The following is a 16,891-nucleotide window of genomic DNA, read 5'->3' as shown; positions in this document are numbered from 1 at the left end:
ACAGTTTGGTAGGAAAAAAGGCTATGACCTTCCTATTTTTCTGTTGCCAGAACAGATATGAGGGCAGCATGACCAGCAGGTTTGCTGTGTATCCTCACACTGCCGCTATAGAGGCTGTAGATCTTCACAGCACCCTCTCCAAGGGTCTTCTAAACCCTTTCCTGTTGTGCTTTCAGCTCCTTCCCATGTGCTCAGATAATCTTTCTGAGGTGCTGAGAGGACAAACCTGGCAATGAGGGTGGCTCGTTCAGAGCCCTGGATACACTGTCTGCTGCGAAGTGCAGTGGGTGATGGCAGAGAGCTTTGTGCCTTGTCTTTGTGGCGATGTTAATCTCAGCATTGCAACCTACCTGTCCATCTCTCAGCAACCTTAGGAACTTAATTATCTTTCAGAACTTTAACAAAAACGGGTCAAATTGACCAGTGATTTCCAAAATGATTAGAGAAGAATTGATTTGAGGAAGGGTGAGGAGAAGGGACCATTGCTTAAGCCCCATTTCCTTAGGATACCCAGCTAACAACATAACTGGTTTTGTGATCCTGCAATCAGTGTCAGTCTGAAGAGGCAACTTAATTGCTGCTGGACTGAGTGAATGCATGAAGTTCTGTCTTGCAGTCCACCCTGTCTCTGGTCTCGGGTTAGAAGAGCAGTTGTTGGAAGCTGCACTTGGCCATGCTCAGTCTGAGGCAGTTGAGGATACAATAGTTTGATGCAGTTTTTGGCTTCTGTTCTGCACCTCTGATTTCCTGGGCTTTGAGACTTGTCTCTGGGTTTGGCTAATGGACTTGGCAGCTTGGTCAGGGTCTTAGATCATTTTTCCTTCCTGAGATAACTTTTTCTTCTCCGCGTTCTTTGTTGTCTCTAGACAAGCAGAAGGGAACTTCTAATTCCCTTTCTATTATTAGGTTCCATTTTATAAAGAATTAAGCATATAAAAATGACAGTCATACAAAGTCAGACGTGGTACCTCTGATTATAGGCCTTATGTCTTTTGTGAATTAATTCCTGTTGATGAGTAGAAGCACACACTATTTAGATAAAAGATTATATTAAGAATTTCAGTGGTATTTGGTCACATTTGTTTCTAATTTTTGCTTGGAAGCTATAGAGCTGCAGCTTTTACCTGTTGATATGTCTTTCCTAAATGGAAAATATTTGTGTTATCACCGATCTGTTCCCAAAATTGGTACTTTAGGATCACTTCAATCCTTGCCTTAATAAGATAAGCAAATCAATAAGCTTAAATAGCAAGCTAAATAAATTAGGCCATTAGATTGCAATTAGACTGTCTGTTGTAGCCATGCCTTTTATTCCTTTGAATAGTTCTTGAAGCCTCTCTGAATCCTATTGCTTTTACGTATCATTCATGAAGAACTAATACAGCATGATCATCACCATTACAGTAGCATTCACGTCAAGCCAAAAGCGTGAAGATATCACTTTACACTTAGCCCATCTTCTTTTCATACCTCTCGTTGTCATATTAAGACCTCAGATTTGTCCTTCATGTACTTTGCAGGTTTACAGCATTCAAAGTCTAGCCAAGCTTGTCTAGCTTGGTTCCTTTCTAGGACTGTTTTCTAGTTAAAAATCTAACAGATACTGAAATTAATATCAACAATGACTATTTTTAGTTATACAGGATTGGGTGATAATCAGATTACTTCAGCCAGCTTTATTTTTCACTGAACCCATGCTGCTTTCTTTGACTCTCTTATCAATCTTTCAGTATTTTTTCTGCTGTCAAGCTAGTCCACATCTGGTCGTATTGTTTTGTGTTGGTTTTAAATACTTGGCCAGAATAACATTCTTCCATTTTTATACAGAAGAGTCAGTGCTTCAAAACTTAATGAAAATCAACGTTTAACTTTGAGAAAGTTTCTTGTTGGTTGGTTATTTTTGTTCTTTTTTTTTTTTTTTTTTCTGGACTAATCTGTCTGGACCAGCTAATTTTATTTTTTTCAATATAGTATCTTTGTAGGCAGTGAATGTGCAAGATACAAAAGCACAGAACTGTTTATGACAGCATATTGGAGGGGAAGCTAAAAAAGGGATTGTGAATAGGAAACTATGTGCGTGTATTAGTGAACAGTTTTTGCAGTGTATTGTATTGGTTGCATGTCCCGGGAGCCTCGGGGGTGTGTGGTAATAAGGAACTGCCTGCTTGAATGAGAGAACCGGCTGTAGTGGTAGAGGTGAGGGGACAGTCAGTAAAACTTAAATCCTGTCCTTTCCTCCTACTCTATTTATGACCTACATGCTTCATGTACGAAGAGGGAGTAGCTCCTTGATGCTGAGGGAGAAATACTGTGGTATGTCAGCAGTGGTGAAGAAGGGAGGAAACGAGTAAGCGAATGAAGAAATAACATAGTATAAAGATGCAGTCTGGTCCTAAGGTATCTTTTAAATTAGACTGGTGAACTTCTCATTTCTGTCATATCAAGTCCGAGTTGCACCGTCAGATGAGATACATAGATTTGGTCACAGACTTGATCTGTAATAACTATGAAACTCCAGAAACTTGATGAAATTGAATTTCTGTTCTCCTCTGAAAATAACTAAAAAGCAAAACAAGAAGTACCTCCCACACCTGCTGCTCAGAACATGGCAGTGTGTGATGTCTTGTGTAGTCCAAGTCAGCTAAACAAGGGGGTTAAGTTTTTCTCTTTTGTTAGCTTGGAAGTCTGTGCATTCCTCAGCTTATGAGAGCAGAGTGAAATACCCTTGTTTCCTATCCACACTCAATAATAGATTCCAGTATCTTAGAGAGTTACCATAGTGATAAAAAGGGAACAGAATCTGCTTGTCTTTCTGGGATAGCAGAATTATTACATTAAATGCATCTTTTCCATTAAAGGAGAGTAGCATTATCATATTTCTGAGAACAACTGTTTTAGAGTAGAAATAATGTATTTAAGCTGGTGTCCTGCATTAATCATCTTACTTCTTCAGGCACTTCTAGTGTTGCCTCACAGTTCTGTGCTGGGGTGGTTGATCGCATCCCTGCATCTCTGCCATTGCAATTGATGGAGCAGCTGTGTAAAAAAAACCCTTGCTTGTGCAAAAGTCTGCTTTACTCCATCAGAAGTCATTGCAGTCGTGACCACAGAGAACCAGCCAAGAAGCATGAGTTGCACAAAATGGTGACACAGGAACATGAGTATAAAATGTGAGTTGCCAGAGGATGAGGTGGGATGAAAGGAGCCACCCCGGGGTGGAAGAACACGATCTGCAGAAGATGGGGGCTGCGTCAGGTAGAGAAAGGAGATGAACTGACAGTTGAATGAACTGATAGAGAGGAAGAGAAAGCAACGGGGGAGGGAACATCCTTACGCTTAGAACAAAATGGGAGTGAAATGCAACAGAGCCCAAGTTTTCGGAGAGAAGCATTCTGCTTTTGTTGTAGTGGAAATGCACCACCTACCACATGATATTTTGAGGCCTGAGTAGCTCTGTGATACACACCTGTGCTCATTCATTGCAGCTGGAAAAAGCAGCTTTCACTGGATTATTTTTTGTTTAATTTACTTTCCTGAAAGGGACAAAAGCAAACTTTAAGCAAAATAAAAGTGTTTGTGATGGCTCAGTCCCGTATGAAAAGGACAGTTCATACCAGGTTGCTCTCTTCCATGTTCTTGCTGGTTTATCTTCTCTGATGACTTGTATTTACCTAGTAATCTTCCCCTGAACTACATAATTTGGCATCAGGATTCTGTGTCAGTAATACAAAAACAAAGGTCTATTGATTATGTGCCTTCTCCCACCTGCCCCCTCATTTCACATAGGGAAAGACCTGGGGGTGGAGGCAGGAGTTACAGTGTTCAAGCCTTCTGACTTGTTTGCTTCAGAGCTGCTGGCTTTCAGTTTGCAGAATGAATAAACAGTGTAAAATCTTTATTCTGTATATGCACTATCATCTGATAGTATTTGCCAGTTGTTTTTGAGGGAGGGTCACCTCCTCTCAGTGCTCAGATAATTAACCAGGCAATACCAGTTAATGCCTTATGCACTTGGACTTCTTTTCAGTGTTTGATGTGCAGGGGTCTGCCTGGTTCTTCCTTCCACCTCCTGTTCATTGCCTTCCCGCCGGTGAGGAGCTGACAGTGGTTTGGCTTTGCTGGAGTCCCTGTCTGACCGCGCTTGCTGGAGGTGGTTCCTGCTGGAATAAAAACCGAGCTTCTCCGCGAGCCTCCAGTAACAGCTCTGAAATGCTGCTGATCTTAATGCTGTTTAGCAGCAGGTTGTTCTGCCACTAAAACTCCTTGTCGATCCCAGTCTTGGTTGAAAACTGTTATAAATAAGCATTCATTAGAGCAGTTCTTGCATTGTTTTGTACACTTCTCCTAGGCTCTGGAAGTCACTCCTGTTGATAAGCGTAACTCTTCTGAGGCAAAGCTGAGTTTAAAAAATACCTGAAGCTGCAAACAGCTATGAGCTTTATTAAACTTGTCTTGTGTATGGTCCCTCCTGATTTTTGTCTCCGTATTTACTTCAGGGATTGTCACATAGGAAAGACAGGTCTTTGCATCTTTTCAGATTTCAGTTTTGTTTTGTTTTTCAAAGATTGACTTCAAACAAAAAAATAGTATTGGGCACTTTGTTTCAGTGGCCGTAATTTACAAAAAGGAAGTGTAGGTTGAAGGGCATGTCTGATGTTTTACAATGAATGTTATCAAACTGTCTGCTGTTTTTCTTTTAAATTCTAGACTGGTGTAACTCTTTAGGCTGGGATTCCTTTCACTTATTGAAGCACAGCTTCAGACATTGAAATACCTTGTGACAGAGAGCAAGTTTAAAAACATATGTTTCAAATGAAAGCTACTCTGCTTCCAGCTTGATTTTAAGGAACAGCAAGGCATTTCTTGAATGTTCAATCAAGTATCTATTACTTAATGACCACCTAGAAAAGGAAAAAATTATCTTCCGAACTGCATGTTTAATATGATGACTTGAAAGGTTGCCTCGTTGTTGTACTGTGTTGTGATATGTTTAATAAGATGATGTATTGAAAAGGAAATATTAGAATACGAAAAAACAACCATGTGGCACCTGTTAAGGATCGCAGCTCTGGGGTGCTTTGGCAATGTTCTGGTGATATAGAGTTTTAACAAACTTAAAATGAATTTTTCTGTTCTCTGTCTTCTGAAACCCAAATATTTTGTAATATTTTTCCAAAAATCTATTTTTAGACAGTTTTCCTTTAGTAAAAAACAGATAATATTTCCTGATAATGATATCAGATGAAGAACACCTGTTTCTTTTGGAGCAAGAACTTAAATTAGTGTAAAATTTGCTTGGCATTCTGGCTGCCTAAAGAAAATCCCTATTCTGCTTTTTGGAAATTCAGCTGTGTTTGAGATTCTGCCAGAGCTGTATAACATGACACTGCACAAACAGCACAGCTGGGTTAGGTGGCTTCATTGCCTGCGCTGAGTCTTGTCCGTCTTTTCCATCTCCTCCGCGGTGGCTGAACGTGCTCCAGCCGCGAGCTGGAGAAAGATGTTGTGCTGTCTCCTGCCGGCTGGTGTGCCCGTGTAACGCTATGGAAATAGTGGGAATATTCATGTCTCTGCAGCATTTCTCCCAATTGAGGCTTCCCACTGAGCTTTCACAGTGGTGCTGGTGGCTGTAGGGCTCCTAGGAAGTTGTAGCATAGCAGAGGTTGCCAGAATAAGTCAATATATTATTCAGTTTAAAAGATCTCCACCAAACCTGCAAGCAAGTTCAGAGACTAGAAGAGCCAAATCCTCCTGCAGGCAAATGAAGTCTGTAGTTGGGGATTTAGACACAAGGGGAAACTGAATAATAGCCCGACAGTGAATGTTCCTATTTCTGGCCTCTGAAAGGTTTAAATAGTCGGTCATAAGCTGCTTCCTCAGAACCTCACTTTCAGTTTCAGAAATTTTCTTCATGATTGATATCATAGACCGTTGTAGTATTGATGATTAGTTGCAGGTATCAGATGATCCTTTCTCATACCTTGTCTGAAATAGTGGGTTAAGATGAGTGGGTCAATTAATTAATAGCAATGTATTAATACTTCAGAGAAAAGCTGCCAAAATCCACGTTGTAATAAATAATAATTTAAAAATTAACTTATTTGAACATACAGTCCTACAAAACAAACACAGAAATACAGGAAATAACATTACTTGTATTTTTGCAGTTGGATAGTAGCTAGTTCCACTTTTATTGAAAAGCAGTCTTTTATTGCTAAGCTTTTGATGCTGTTAAGCAGCTCGGGGTTTTGGCCTATATGCTATGTGAATTATTCAACTTTACTTTGGAACACAGCACATACATGGTAACCTCTTACATTGCCAAGTAACGGTATACAGTAGATCAGATTCTTCTGTAAAAATACAACATTTTCCACGGTGGGAAAAGACCTGAATCTGGCAGTGGTCACTGAGCAGGATGCAGGTGCAGGGGGCGTTTCCTAAGGTCAGGCTGCTCCGAGCGCGGCTGGGCCAGCTCTCCAGAAGCCAGGTGTGCACAGTGCGCTGGCAAAGGGGACAAGGCACAGTCAAATTGGGATTGCTGGACTCTGCCCTGATATAATGTGCTGCTAGTAACCAGTGCTTCATCTGCTGGTCATTCAGTCCAATCCCTGTAAGCATGAAAAAGCAACCACCGAGCAACTCCTTAACATAAGGGTGTTACGCTGATAAACTGGTGTGCACAGTCCCTCTTCCAGCCGCAGGAATAACGTCCTGAATCCCCGCTGGTAGGGAAAATGAAAAGACCAGGACCATGGAAAAACAGTGTGTTGTGTAAGGAAGGACCAGAGGCGTCAAAGGAAGGGGAAAACGGGATTTAATATTTCAAATAAAGACTTGCTCAGTGTTTGGATTTATATTTAAGGCATTCTGACAGGTGATAAAGTCGTCTAGAAGTCCTCCCAGCATGGGGCGGGGGGGAGCACAAATGTCACCTGTCAACTTTTATCTCCTCTTTATTTGGTGGGAGAAAGGAGGGTCATATTCTTTGAAAGAAGTAAATTCCTGCTAAATTGTCTTTTCAGGACCTTTTCTCCAGTGTAGTATTAACTGGCTCAAGTAATAGAGATGTAACTGCTTCTCTTGGGAGATGTCAGGCGAAATGGCTCTTTGGATGGACAGTGTTCTCCTTACTCATTCGGGGGAGTCCTGTTTCTGCTTGCTATTCTTAAGGAGTTTTGGGGTGTAATTTGTCAAGGATGTCAGCCGTAGATGGATGTTGTTTTGTTCAGACATGTTTCCTCAAGTACCAAAACACAACTAGATAAGCATTTGCTGGATGGCTCTATGCATTCCCCAGCTTTCCCATCTAGCCTCTATACAAAGTCATGCTTTCTGCACAGAATGCTCAAAGTATTACAGGATTTGAGCTTTGTTTGGTTTCCAAAAGTTTTTGCAGCGTCAGAGAAAGTAATTTCTGTCAGTCTTCGTTTTCTCCTTTGCATTTGCACAATGATTTTGTAAGTTGAATTGCCAGACACACACAGCTGTGTAAATTTGTAAAATATTTTTAAAATTTAATTTTAATTTGATTAAAGTTGTGACATTGAGAATTTAATATTGAGTAACTTAAACGAGAATTTGATATCTGCGAATGCAAGGCGGGTATTTTACATATGTTTTCTTCTTTCTTTTTTTCTATCCCTTTGGAATCGGGGAAATGATGATAATTTCATTTGTTCTTTTCCAGATGGGAATGACAGGTAACACTAGTCCCTTCGGGCAGCCTTTCAGTCAAACCGGAGGGCAGCAGATGGGAGCTACGGGAGTGAATCCTCAGTTACCGAACAAGCCAGGCATGGCGAATAGCTTGTCTCCCTTTCCTGCCGATATCAAGAGTACTCCCGTCACCAGTGTGCCAAACATGGTGAGTTATACCTACCTGTTTCCCTTACTCGTTACGTCTTGATAGTGCATTCAGATTTCTTGGGTGATATGGCTTCTGCAGTTACTGGACAACTTCTCCATGTTTGCTGAAATATCAGAGTTGCCCCATGTTCCTCACTGCCCCGCTGCACTGTGTGTGGAAAGTTCATGTACATTTCTGTGCAGTGATTTCCTAAGCAATCATAGTATTTTATTGTAAGAATTGCCTTACATACTTTCATTTTGTCTGGTACATTTAGTTCCAAACCAGATGAAAATGTCTTCTCTGTAAGCGCTGTTTGTAGGTTTAAATTCCTAAATCAATTAGAATGTGTTGGATACATCATCAGCTTCCCTGAAACTAATAGTACCGTTCATATGCTTTGAATCTAATATGGTAAACACACCACATGCTTCTCTGTTTATATTGTGCATGACTTGCAGCTTGTGAGCTTATGAGTATGGTTCTTACCAGGATACCTTGCCCAAATGTGTAGTATCCTGTTTACTAGAGTTTTCTTTATAAACTGAAATTAAATATTCCCATTTGTCTCAGTATGTCTGCGTATTAATCAAACTGTCTGTGTTGTTTCTATGGAAACTTGAGCTTGTTGCATTTTATATTCTTATACATGATAGCAGTTACTATAGAAACTTGTAAAACCTTCCGTAAGATGCAAATTACTTATTTTTTTAATTTAACTAGAAAACCAGCTATTTTTTGGCACAAGCAATGCTTGTCCTTCCATCAGAGAGTTTACTATTTGCCTATCGCTAATAAGGCTGTATATGAGAGGGAACAGGATGTAATAAACTTCCTCTTTTCTCCTGATTTTAGAGGACCACTTCCTAATTTTCTGTAAGTTACACAGTGAAATCTTTGTTTTAATATCGTCTGTCATTTATTGCATATGATTATAGAAAGGAGCTGGTGATCAGGGTTAAGACCACATTCAGAATGCCACTTGCACTTGTGGAATATTTGCAAAAGACAATTTGCTTTATGACTATTCTAATTTTGTTTTTAAAATACTTCAAGTTTGGATCATGTGTAAATCAAATGAATTCTTGCCCTGATTCTGCAGAGAACCTACAAATCTGCCCATAGTTCTGTATTCATCCCAGGGACTGGATGATTTTGAAGCCTGATTTTGTGCTCATTTAATTGTCAGGTTTTGGGAAGCCTAAACCTTAATGTACTCGCTTACTAGTATGGGATGTAATGGCAGATATTCAGGTGGAATGAAAAAGGCATTTGCCATGAAGGTTTGTCTAGTGCTGGGGTAGCAAGTAATAGAAAAAACTTTAGTTCCCTTTTTTGTGTCTTGTCCAAGAGACAAAGGAAAGTAAGAGAAACTTACTTTCCAGTACTATCAATTCCAGTTTCTTTAAAATGTCAAAAATGAGTTGTCCTCTGAGAGAACAATCAAAACCATCTTTCTTTGTTTCTCAGATGTCAAAAGGTTTGTATGTCCAATATATCTTTTTTTCTCCCTCAAGCCGACATGGAGAGTAATGGCCATTTCAGCCGATAGGCGTCTGTACTGTCGAGCCAGATGATCCCAGCCCTGCTTATGGATCATGTGGTGGCTACAGTTTGGTTGCAGTCCTGATGGTGGTGGAACTTTCCTCTTTAAAAACTAAAATTTCCATCTAAACATTTTTATTGCAAAGCTAAGAATTTAATAGGAAATGTCAGACTTGTTAAAATTTAACCTTTACTTGGCAGCAGTGGGTAAAGCAGTATAATTTTGTGATAGTACATACACGGCCATATGCTGTTCCTTCCACAGGGACTTTGCTTTATTCAGTGTACCATATGAACAGTGCCCTCTGAAAGAGCACATAGTCAACATTTTGTTATGTTTTTCCTGCTCAGTGTGTAGCTGTGGGCCTTGTTGACTGTATGTAGTAATATATTTTACTCATCCAGTCTTCTATAAACAGTCTTTTCTGTAGCAGTCATCACTTGGGCAGGCATATTCTTTGAATTTGTTAATTTTCACAGAACCTCTCTGAGATAAAGATTCACCCTATTTTAAACATGGGGCTGAGAGGTATGAAGAGAGTAAAACTGGAAGGTTCTGCTGACTCTGAACTTGAGGTTTGTAGACTCTAGCTTGCTAGAGCCTTCCTCATTTCAGATGTTAAGACATTATCTAGGGGCAAAATAAAATTCACATGGTTTAGATGTGTGCCTCCATAACTCATGGAGGTGATGTCTCTGTCTCACATTGGACAACTAAAATATGACCCACTTGTGAGAAGTTGCGTTGTGAGAAGTCCTGAAGCAGAGCTGCGGTGTTTGAACTCTCACGCCACGCTTTCTTGCTGCAATCCCGTTGCCATTTGCTGTGTCCCGTGGTGCTTTAGCACCCTCGAGATGGCCGTTTGATTTAATGTATTTGGCGTTGTGGGTGGCCTGCTGGAGACGGGATTGAAGTGGAATAGGGTAGAGCGTTGTGTTGTCTATCAAAAATGACTGCATCTACTAAAGCAAGCGAAAGACCAACTACATCTTTTTCAAAGGACCTCCAGGGTTTTTTGTGAGATGATTGGAAGAACATATCTTGCTCAAATAGCCCTCTAAACTATCCTAATCTTAAAGGGCCCCGAAAATACTGTTCCATGTGAGAGACTACCAGTGTTTTCATTCACATGGGTTTATATATGGCATGTCTGAGGCAAGAAACTGAATTCCAGCATGATATTAAACACCTTGGTTACCACTAAGACTATCTAAGTAAGAGGAAATAGAAAGGTGCAGCCATTGCCTTAAGACCCCTTGGTCTTGAAAAGCAGGGCATTTTTTAAATGCTCCTTTCAGTCTTTTGTCTTCCTCTGTAACCTTAGGGTGTTTGCTGCAAAAGTAAAACAGAAGATGAGTTTGTTTCTCAACTCACATTATTCTGAGCATCCATGTGTGGCACCCTGTCCCAGACACTAACCAGGAGTTTTCCCACTGCCAGACATAACCCTCACACTGGTAGCCAGGATAAACCTCTGTTGCAGCAGTGGATTTGGTTTTTTTTTAATCCAAATTCAAGCTCCTACTCTCTTAAGAACCACACACTCTCTCCCAGCTCGCCTCCCAAGTGACAGTGGCTCTCAGAAGTGTTCGTTCATTGCATCTTCCACTCCTTGTTCCAAGCATGACCTTACACGAGACTGAGAATCACATTTGGCTTAATCTCTTCAATTAAGAAGGACGTAACAAACTTTATGGCATTAAAATGATTTAAAAGTCAGCATTAAGATATTAATTTTCAGTGCCAGTCAGATGGATTAATTTGGTTTGTTTTCTTAACTGTGGATCTGAACGGTGATTGCTTTGTGTCACAGAATACAGTTTTCCTTACAGAACAGGCAGCTTGAAATCTTGAGTGAACGACTTGTTTCCAAAAGAAAGCTGTTCCGTCTGATGTTGGAAGTTTTGTCGAAACGCTCCTGAATTCAGTGTGACTGTTCACTGCAGCATTGGCACCGCTCTGCTGCGGTGAGGTCATGCAGAGTCTCTGGGCTGTGGTGCTGAGCTGTGCTCTGCACTTGAGCACTTGGTGGAGCGTGCGGGGAGCAGCTTGGTTTTGGAGCACCCGAACTCTGGGATGTGCCGTCAGCGAGGGGACTCCGTCAGATTTTCCCATCAAATGTGCTGAAGCTTTGTGGTGTCTGCAGTGCTGCAAATTCCAAGGGTGGTGACGGATGGTTTCTTCATGGACGTACCAGTAAATCTAGTATTTCTACATGGGTTAGGAGTACGATGTGTGAAGTTTGGCTTCCAGACATCAGCTTGGTTTCACAGTTATCCCCATGGCCAGCAGATGGAGTTGAATATTACTTTTTAAAGGCAAAGGAAATAATTTTGCCTCTTTTCTTGACTTATAATTGGAGCAGCACATCTTCCCCTGTTTTTTTTTTCCCTCTCTCTTATTGAATTGCATCTCCAGTTTCCTCTTGCATTCTTCCTTCTTTCTCTGTTTCTTTTTATGTCCTTTGGATTTCCTTATTAACAAATTTTGATCAAAAGAGAGAGAAGCAGTGACTGGGGGATGAGGATGTCCTATGTGTGCCTTGCTGCCTCTCTTAGAGAGAGGAAGAAAGCTTTAAAGCTGCAAGGCCAGATTTAATTAGAACGAGTAGAACTGTAGCTACTTAAAATAGACAACTCATTTTATTCTAGAGACTAGAAATAAAAGGCATTATGAAAAAAATCTCTTCCTATTGTGTCCTTACAGTGAAGACGGTTTGCTTTTCTTAACCTTCCAGTGATTTTTCCTCTCTTGCAGCAAAGTCAGTCTTCTCTTTTGCTGCGGGGGAGGTCTGTGACAGTCACGCCAGAGGCGTGCTGGGTCTGCTTGCTCACCTTCCCTGGGCCTGTCCTGCAAGGTTCTCTTTGCCAGGCGTGCTCACTCCTTCTCCTCAAGAAAATCCCACCTGATCTGAAGTGGAGCAGCAGCCCCACAAACAGCTGGGAAGAGCTCTTGTCCATGTTGTTTAGCAATGGTCTTCTAAAGGAAAAGATCTTCATCTGCAAATAAATCTAACAGATCATGTCCAGGGCTGGAGAAACTATGTTATTATGTTGGGTGCAAAGTAAACATCCCCATTCTGTCCTGGTGCAGGAGTTCACCCTGGGAATGTGTATTGCTTTGAATGGTGGAATGTTTTAATTTTTGCACCAATAATGGTGCCAGGCTGGCAAAAGTGAGCTGAAAAAGAGGATCTGCTATTTTCCCAGCACTCTGGCTCCTGTTCCACTTTCCCATCCTCCATATATGATTATATGTGGAGGAGAATATCCACTGCCATTTCTTTCTCTCTGCCAGCAGCTGAGGTGAAGCACTCCATGGCCAGCACTCTTGACAGTATGGCTTTCCTTCACTTAAAACTTCTCATTTGTCTATTAGCCACAGATTGGGATTTTTAATGTTGATCATTTCTCAGTCTGCTTTATCACCTAGTATATAAAGCTCTCTTAAAATTTTGTCCACTTAATTTCCTGCATGTGAGAGCTGGACTCTGTCTGCAGATTCCTATCTCAAGCTTTGTTCCTTTTTGTTGCTTTGAAACATTTCTCCATTCTGTGTTTCTCGTAATTTGCTGGTCTTTCAAATCAGAAAACTTACAAAGACAAGGAGATAAAACTCCAAAGTGTGTCCTTAGGAACAGTGCTGATCCAGCTCACATTCCCAGCAGAGTCAACTGCATAATATTGAGGCATTTGCTGGTTTTAAAAGAAAACTCCTTTGGCAATTAAAAGCCAAGTGCATTGAGGGCACTTTCTAGGACCAGCTATTTGAGTTCTTCCATGGAATGACCATAGGAGCCTTCTCACCTTTTGTGGGCTTGTGAGGCTCCCTGCCCAGTACCACCTTCAGAGCTGGAAGTTATACTCCATAGTGGTAAGTGGAAGTTGGAAGATAAAAATGTTCTCTCTTGATGTGAAAATTCTTCCTGTAGCCATGTCAATGCCAAAGCTTTGGCATGAATCTTGGGCTCTGGATATATTCTTCATGTTATGACCATGCATCATGTCAGCTTTGGATGCAGGAGCTGAGCGTATTGCCTTCCCTTTCTTCTCATTTGTAGGTGCATTGCAAGCTCTCAGATTGGTGCTGCTAACAGGCTATCATAATGTTTTGCCACTTGAGTCCATCTCCTTCCAGAGAGCACGACCACCTTCTGAGACTGTGTCCGCTTCAGGAAGCCTTTTTCACCCTCTCGAGTCTTCTGTCCACCATACAGATTCATATTCTGATTCCTTCTGCTACTTGGATGAGAAAATGCAGCACTGTAGGGTTATTGGGAACAAATGTAGGTGCTTGTGCTGTGTGACATCCACTTGTGTCAGCCTGTTCTGTGTGACATGGACCGGTCGAGCTAAAGCAGACCTTGAGATTCCTGGTGGCAGAAGGATTCTTCCCATACGGACAGGACATGGCTGTTCACAGTAACTGGTGGAACCAGAGAAACCACTATCCACATAGAGAGCATCAGAGTGAATTGCAAGAAGTGTACGCTGGTTCTGTGTTGCTTTCACACTGAAGCTCTGGTAGTCACTGGAGGAAGCCTGGGCATGGAGAAAACGCCTCCTTCCATGTTGCCAGCAGGTAGCTGCTGTTTGGCCTTTTGTTGCAGTTCTGTGACAGACCAGAGACTGCTGAGTTACTCAGAGCTGGTTCAACGCTGCTTAGAGCATTCCTGCAATTCCTGTTTGCAGGAAGGACTTCTTTCAGTCTTACTGTAAATGTGCAGGCACGTGATAGGAATTGATCACACTGTAAATAATTAATTCAGATAGAAGTGTTGCTAATTAGAAGTGTTCTTTGTGATTTACGGCTCACGTGTGTATCGCACTTCATGCCTGCCATCCCTTCTCTGAAAGGGACCTGCCACATCACTGTTTAGCCTGTGGCTGAAGGGAAACTGAAGAGGTTTGTCTGTGCTTCACCTCCTGGACTCCTCCATGAATGAAGGTGGGATGCGACCTTGTTCTCTGGGATACTGCAAGGGTTGTTTTTGTTCTGAAGTCTTAATTGATAGACTGTATGTGCTCATAATGTAAATGCACATGTGGATGACATGCTAAAGACCTCTTGTCACTAGTAAATAACATCCCTTTTCTAGTCCAAGATGTCAATGGGCTGAGAAGCCCCACGTATAAAGTGCTACCTGCCTTCTGCTCAGGGTGAGGGGAGGTAAATAAAACAAGCAACTGTATCAAAATAGTAATCCTTTGTGGCAGTGGATTATTAATTATCTCACTAAGGTCCACTGTTCATTACAAACATGTCTTAAAGAGCTAAAAGGCATTTTTGAAACACAGGATTTGTCCTAGTACAGTGATTCCAGAAGGTGGTATTCTGTTATCTGCGAGAAGGAAAGAACATGGAAATAAAAATAAATGATAGAAGAGGAAATGTATTTTTATACTCAATGCTATATGGAAGCTCGGCTGATCTAAGTTCTGTGTCAGGTTGTTTGCCTGTTGAAAGATTACCAGTGCTGCTGAATTGGTGCCGACTCTTACAAGCGAAGGTACATAGTGTTGAACACTTTGGAATATAAAGACATCAAAACACAGGGGATTACTGGTCGTCTCGGTACTGTAAAACCACCAGAGAGCATTGTGTCCATCCAAGTCCATGAAGATGAGATACTTGTGCATCTGTGCTGCCCAGAAGCTTGGGAAGTTTTTGACCTTCAGAATGGGGACAGGACAGAACCATCTTCCTGTGCGAATATATAGTTTCCATGGTTTTAAATGGCATTAATAGCTGCTTTACACTATAGAAGTGTTGCATTACTCTGTTTGTAGAAAACTGGTTAATGAAGCTGCCATCTCCGTTTGAGATTTAACAGGCTTTCGACCCCTGATCTGTTTGTTCTCTTTATGGTGGAGCTCAGCAAGGAAGCAAGAGGAGCAAAACTTCTATGTATTTTTTTTTTTTTAATCTCTTGTGTATGGCCATTGAAGCATTTATTTTAATTGGGGGAGCAGAAGTGTCTGAATTTCCTGCTTCATCAAGAAAGTTGTTAGTCATTCAGGTGAAGCAACATGAAGCCTCCCGCTCGTTCTGGAGCAGATTGATTTCTGTGGTAGATGGAGGATTTACACACCTTCGGCCTGACTGCCGTGCACCAGCGTATCTCTGGTTTTGAACTCGTCCTGCAGACCACTGTTCTTAAAAGACAAGCTAACAGTGAAGAGATCAACTTCCTCAAAGAGCCACCAGTCTTGAAAGCGAGATAGAGGGTGGGAAGAACATTCATTATATTTGCAGGTTTAGGTCTTTACAATGTTGAAATAGTGACCAATATAACTCTATGGAGCTTAGGCAATATTCTGAGTTGGTTTTTTAATCCATCTGCAGACACGTTCATCTGGACCGAGACTGCTTGTTCTTCTAGCTACCGATACTCCATGATTCTGCTTTTTTTACTCAGTCTTCAGGAAATGCTTTTGGGTCAGGGCATCTGTGCTGATACAGCTGTAGTCACATCTGGTAGCTGGTAGGGTAGTAACAAAAGGAGAACTTTGGCTTGGGAAACAATTATTTGACTGGGATGAAAACATCACTTCCAACAAGATTTTCTTTGGCATGGTCTCTGTATTTTTCTGCAGATTGGCTGAACTAATTGTTTCCTATTTGTGACACAAGAATTGCTTCAGCAAAACCTGCCTGCTCTTGTGGATTTGTTCACAGAGGGAATGGAAGACTTAATTTGAGCTGCATGAACTGGGAGCCTAAGTGGATGGGTTTCCCTCACCCTCTTTCCTTTAATGCACTTTTTCTTGCAAGTTCAAGACAAATGCAGCAATTCCTCTTTGTTTAAGACTTATATGTAATCATTATCAGCAGCAGAGTCCCCACCTCCTCCATCAGATAGCAGCCATTGTGTTTTCTACTTGGTCTTGTGCGCTTCCTTCTCCAGAAGAAAAGCTCTTCAAAAACCTGACGTGCAGGTGGCAAAGCTGAGGACCAAGCTTGCTGCTGCTGAAGTGATAACTTGTGCACCAGGGAACTTTTTGTTAACCTAAGAAAATGGGTTTTGGTGCTGTTACGTGCTCTGCTTTGTAGGCTGCAGTTTTTCTGGGGAGTCCTTCTCTCAAAGGTCAAAAGTAGAGTGGGCTACAAGTTGTATATTCTGTTACTTAAGGGTGATTTTCCTTAAATGCAGGCTTTGGTCAGTAGTTCTGTAGACAGCACTGAACTATTTTCTCCCCAATATAACCCTGTTCTTACTATATATTCTGTTTATAAGTGTTTTTAATGCCTGGTTTTCCTCAGGTAGCTTGGAAGTTGGTGAGCTTTTCCGTGGTAACCTATATTTACCTATATAATCAAAGTGAATCTTGGGACAGTTTCATGTTTGTCCATGAGATTAATTCAGGCTGTGAATTACAGGGATTTAAGCACTTTTGCAGGCCCGTGTCTTCTGCTAGTGGAGCCATTGTAGGCTGGGGATGTGTTTAATTTTGAAAATCAGGTTTCTCTCTTTATTGTCCTTCAGAGGTCCAAGA

At 41.3% G+C, this 16,891-nt stretch overlaps 1 protein-coding gene across 6 annotated transcripts in view; it reads left to right on the top strand.

The window, feature by feature from the left end:
• CREBBP (CREB binding protein) overlaps positions 1 to 16,891 on the top strand; it is a 93,610-nt gene that overhangs the window by 28,153 nt on the left and 48,566 nt on the right. For all 6 annotated transcript variants that reach the window (XM_065030832.1, XM_065030831.1, XM_065030834.1 and 3 more), the window contains one exon: positions 7,691 to 7,867. In XM_065030832.1, the coding sequence (XP_064886904.1) occupies positions 7,691 to 7,867 (177 nt within the window). The remainder of the gene's footprint in view (positions 1 to 7,690; positions 7,868 to 16,891) is intronic.

The sequence above is a fragment of the Columba livia genome, chromosome 15 (genome assembly GCF_036013475.1).
Source record: "Columba livia isolate bColLiv1 breed racing homer chromosome 15, bColLiv1.pat.W.v2, whole genome shotgun sequence".
NCBI lineage: Eukaryota > Metazoa > Chordata > Aves > Columbiformes > Columbidae > Columba > Columba livia.
Note: the sequence above shows the minus strand (reverse complement) of the source record. Positions and strands in the feature narration are given on the sequence as shown.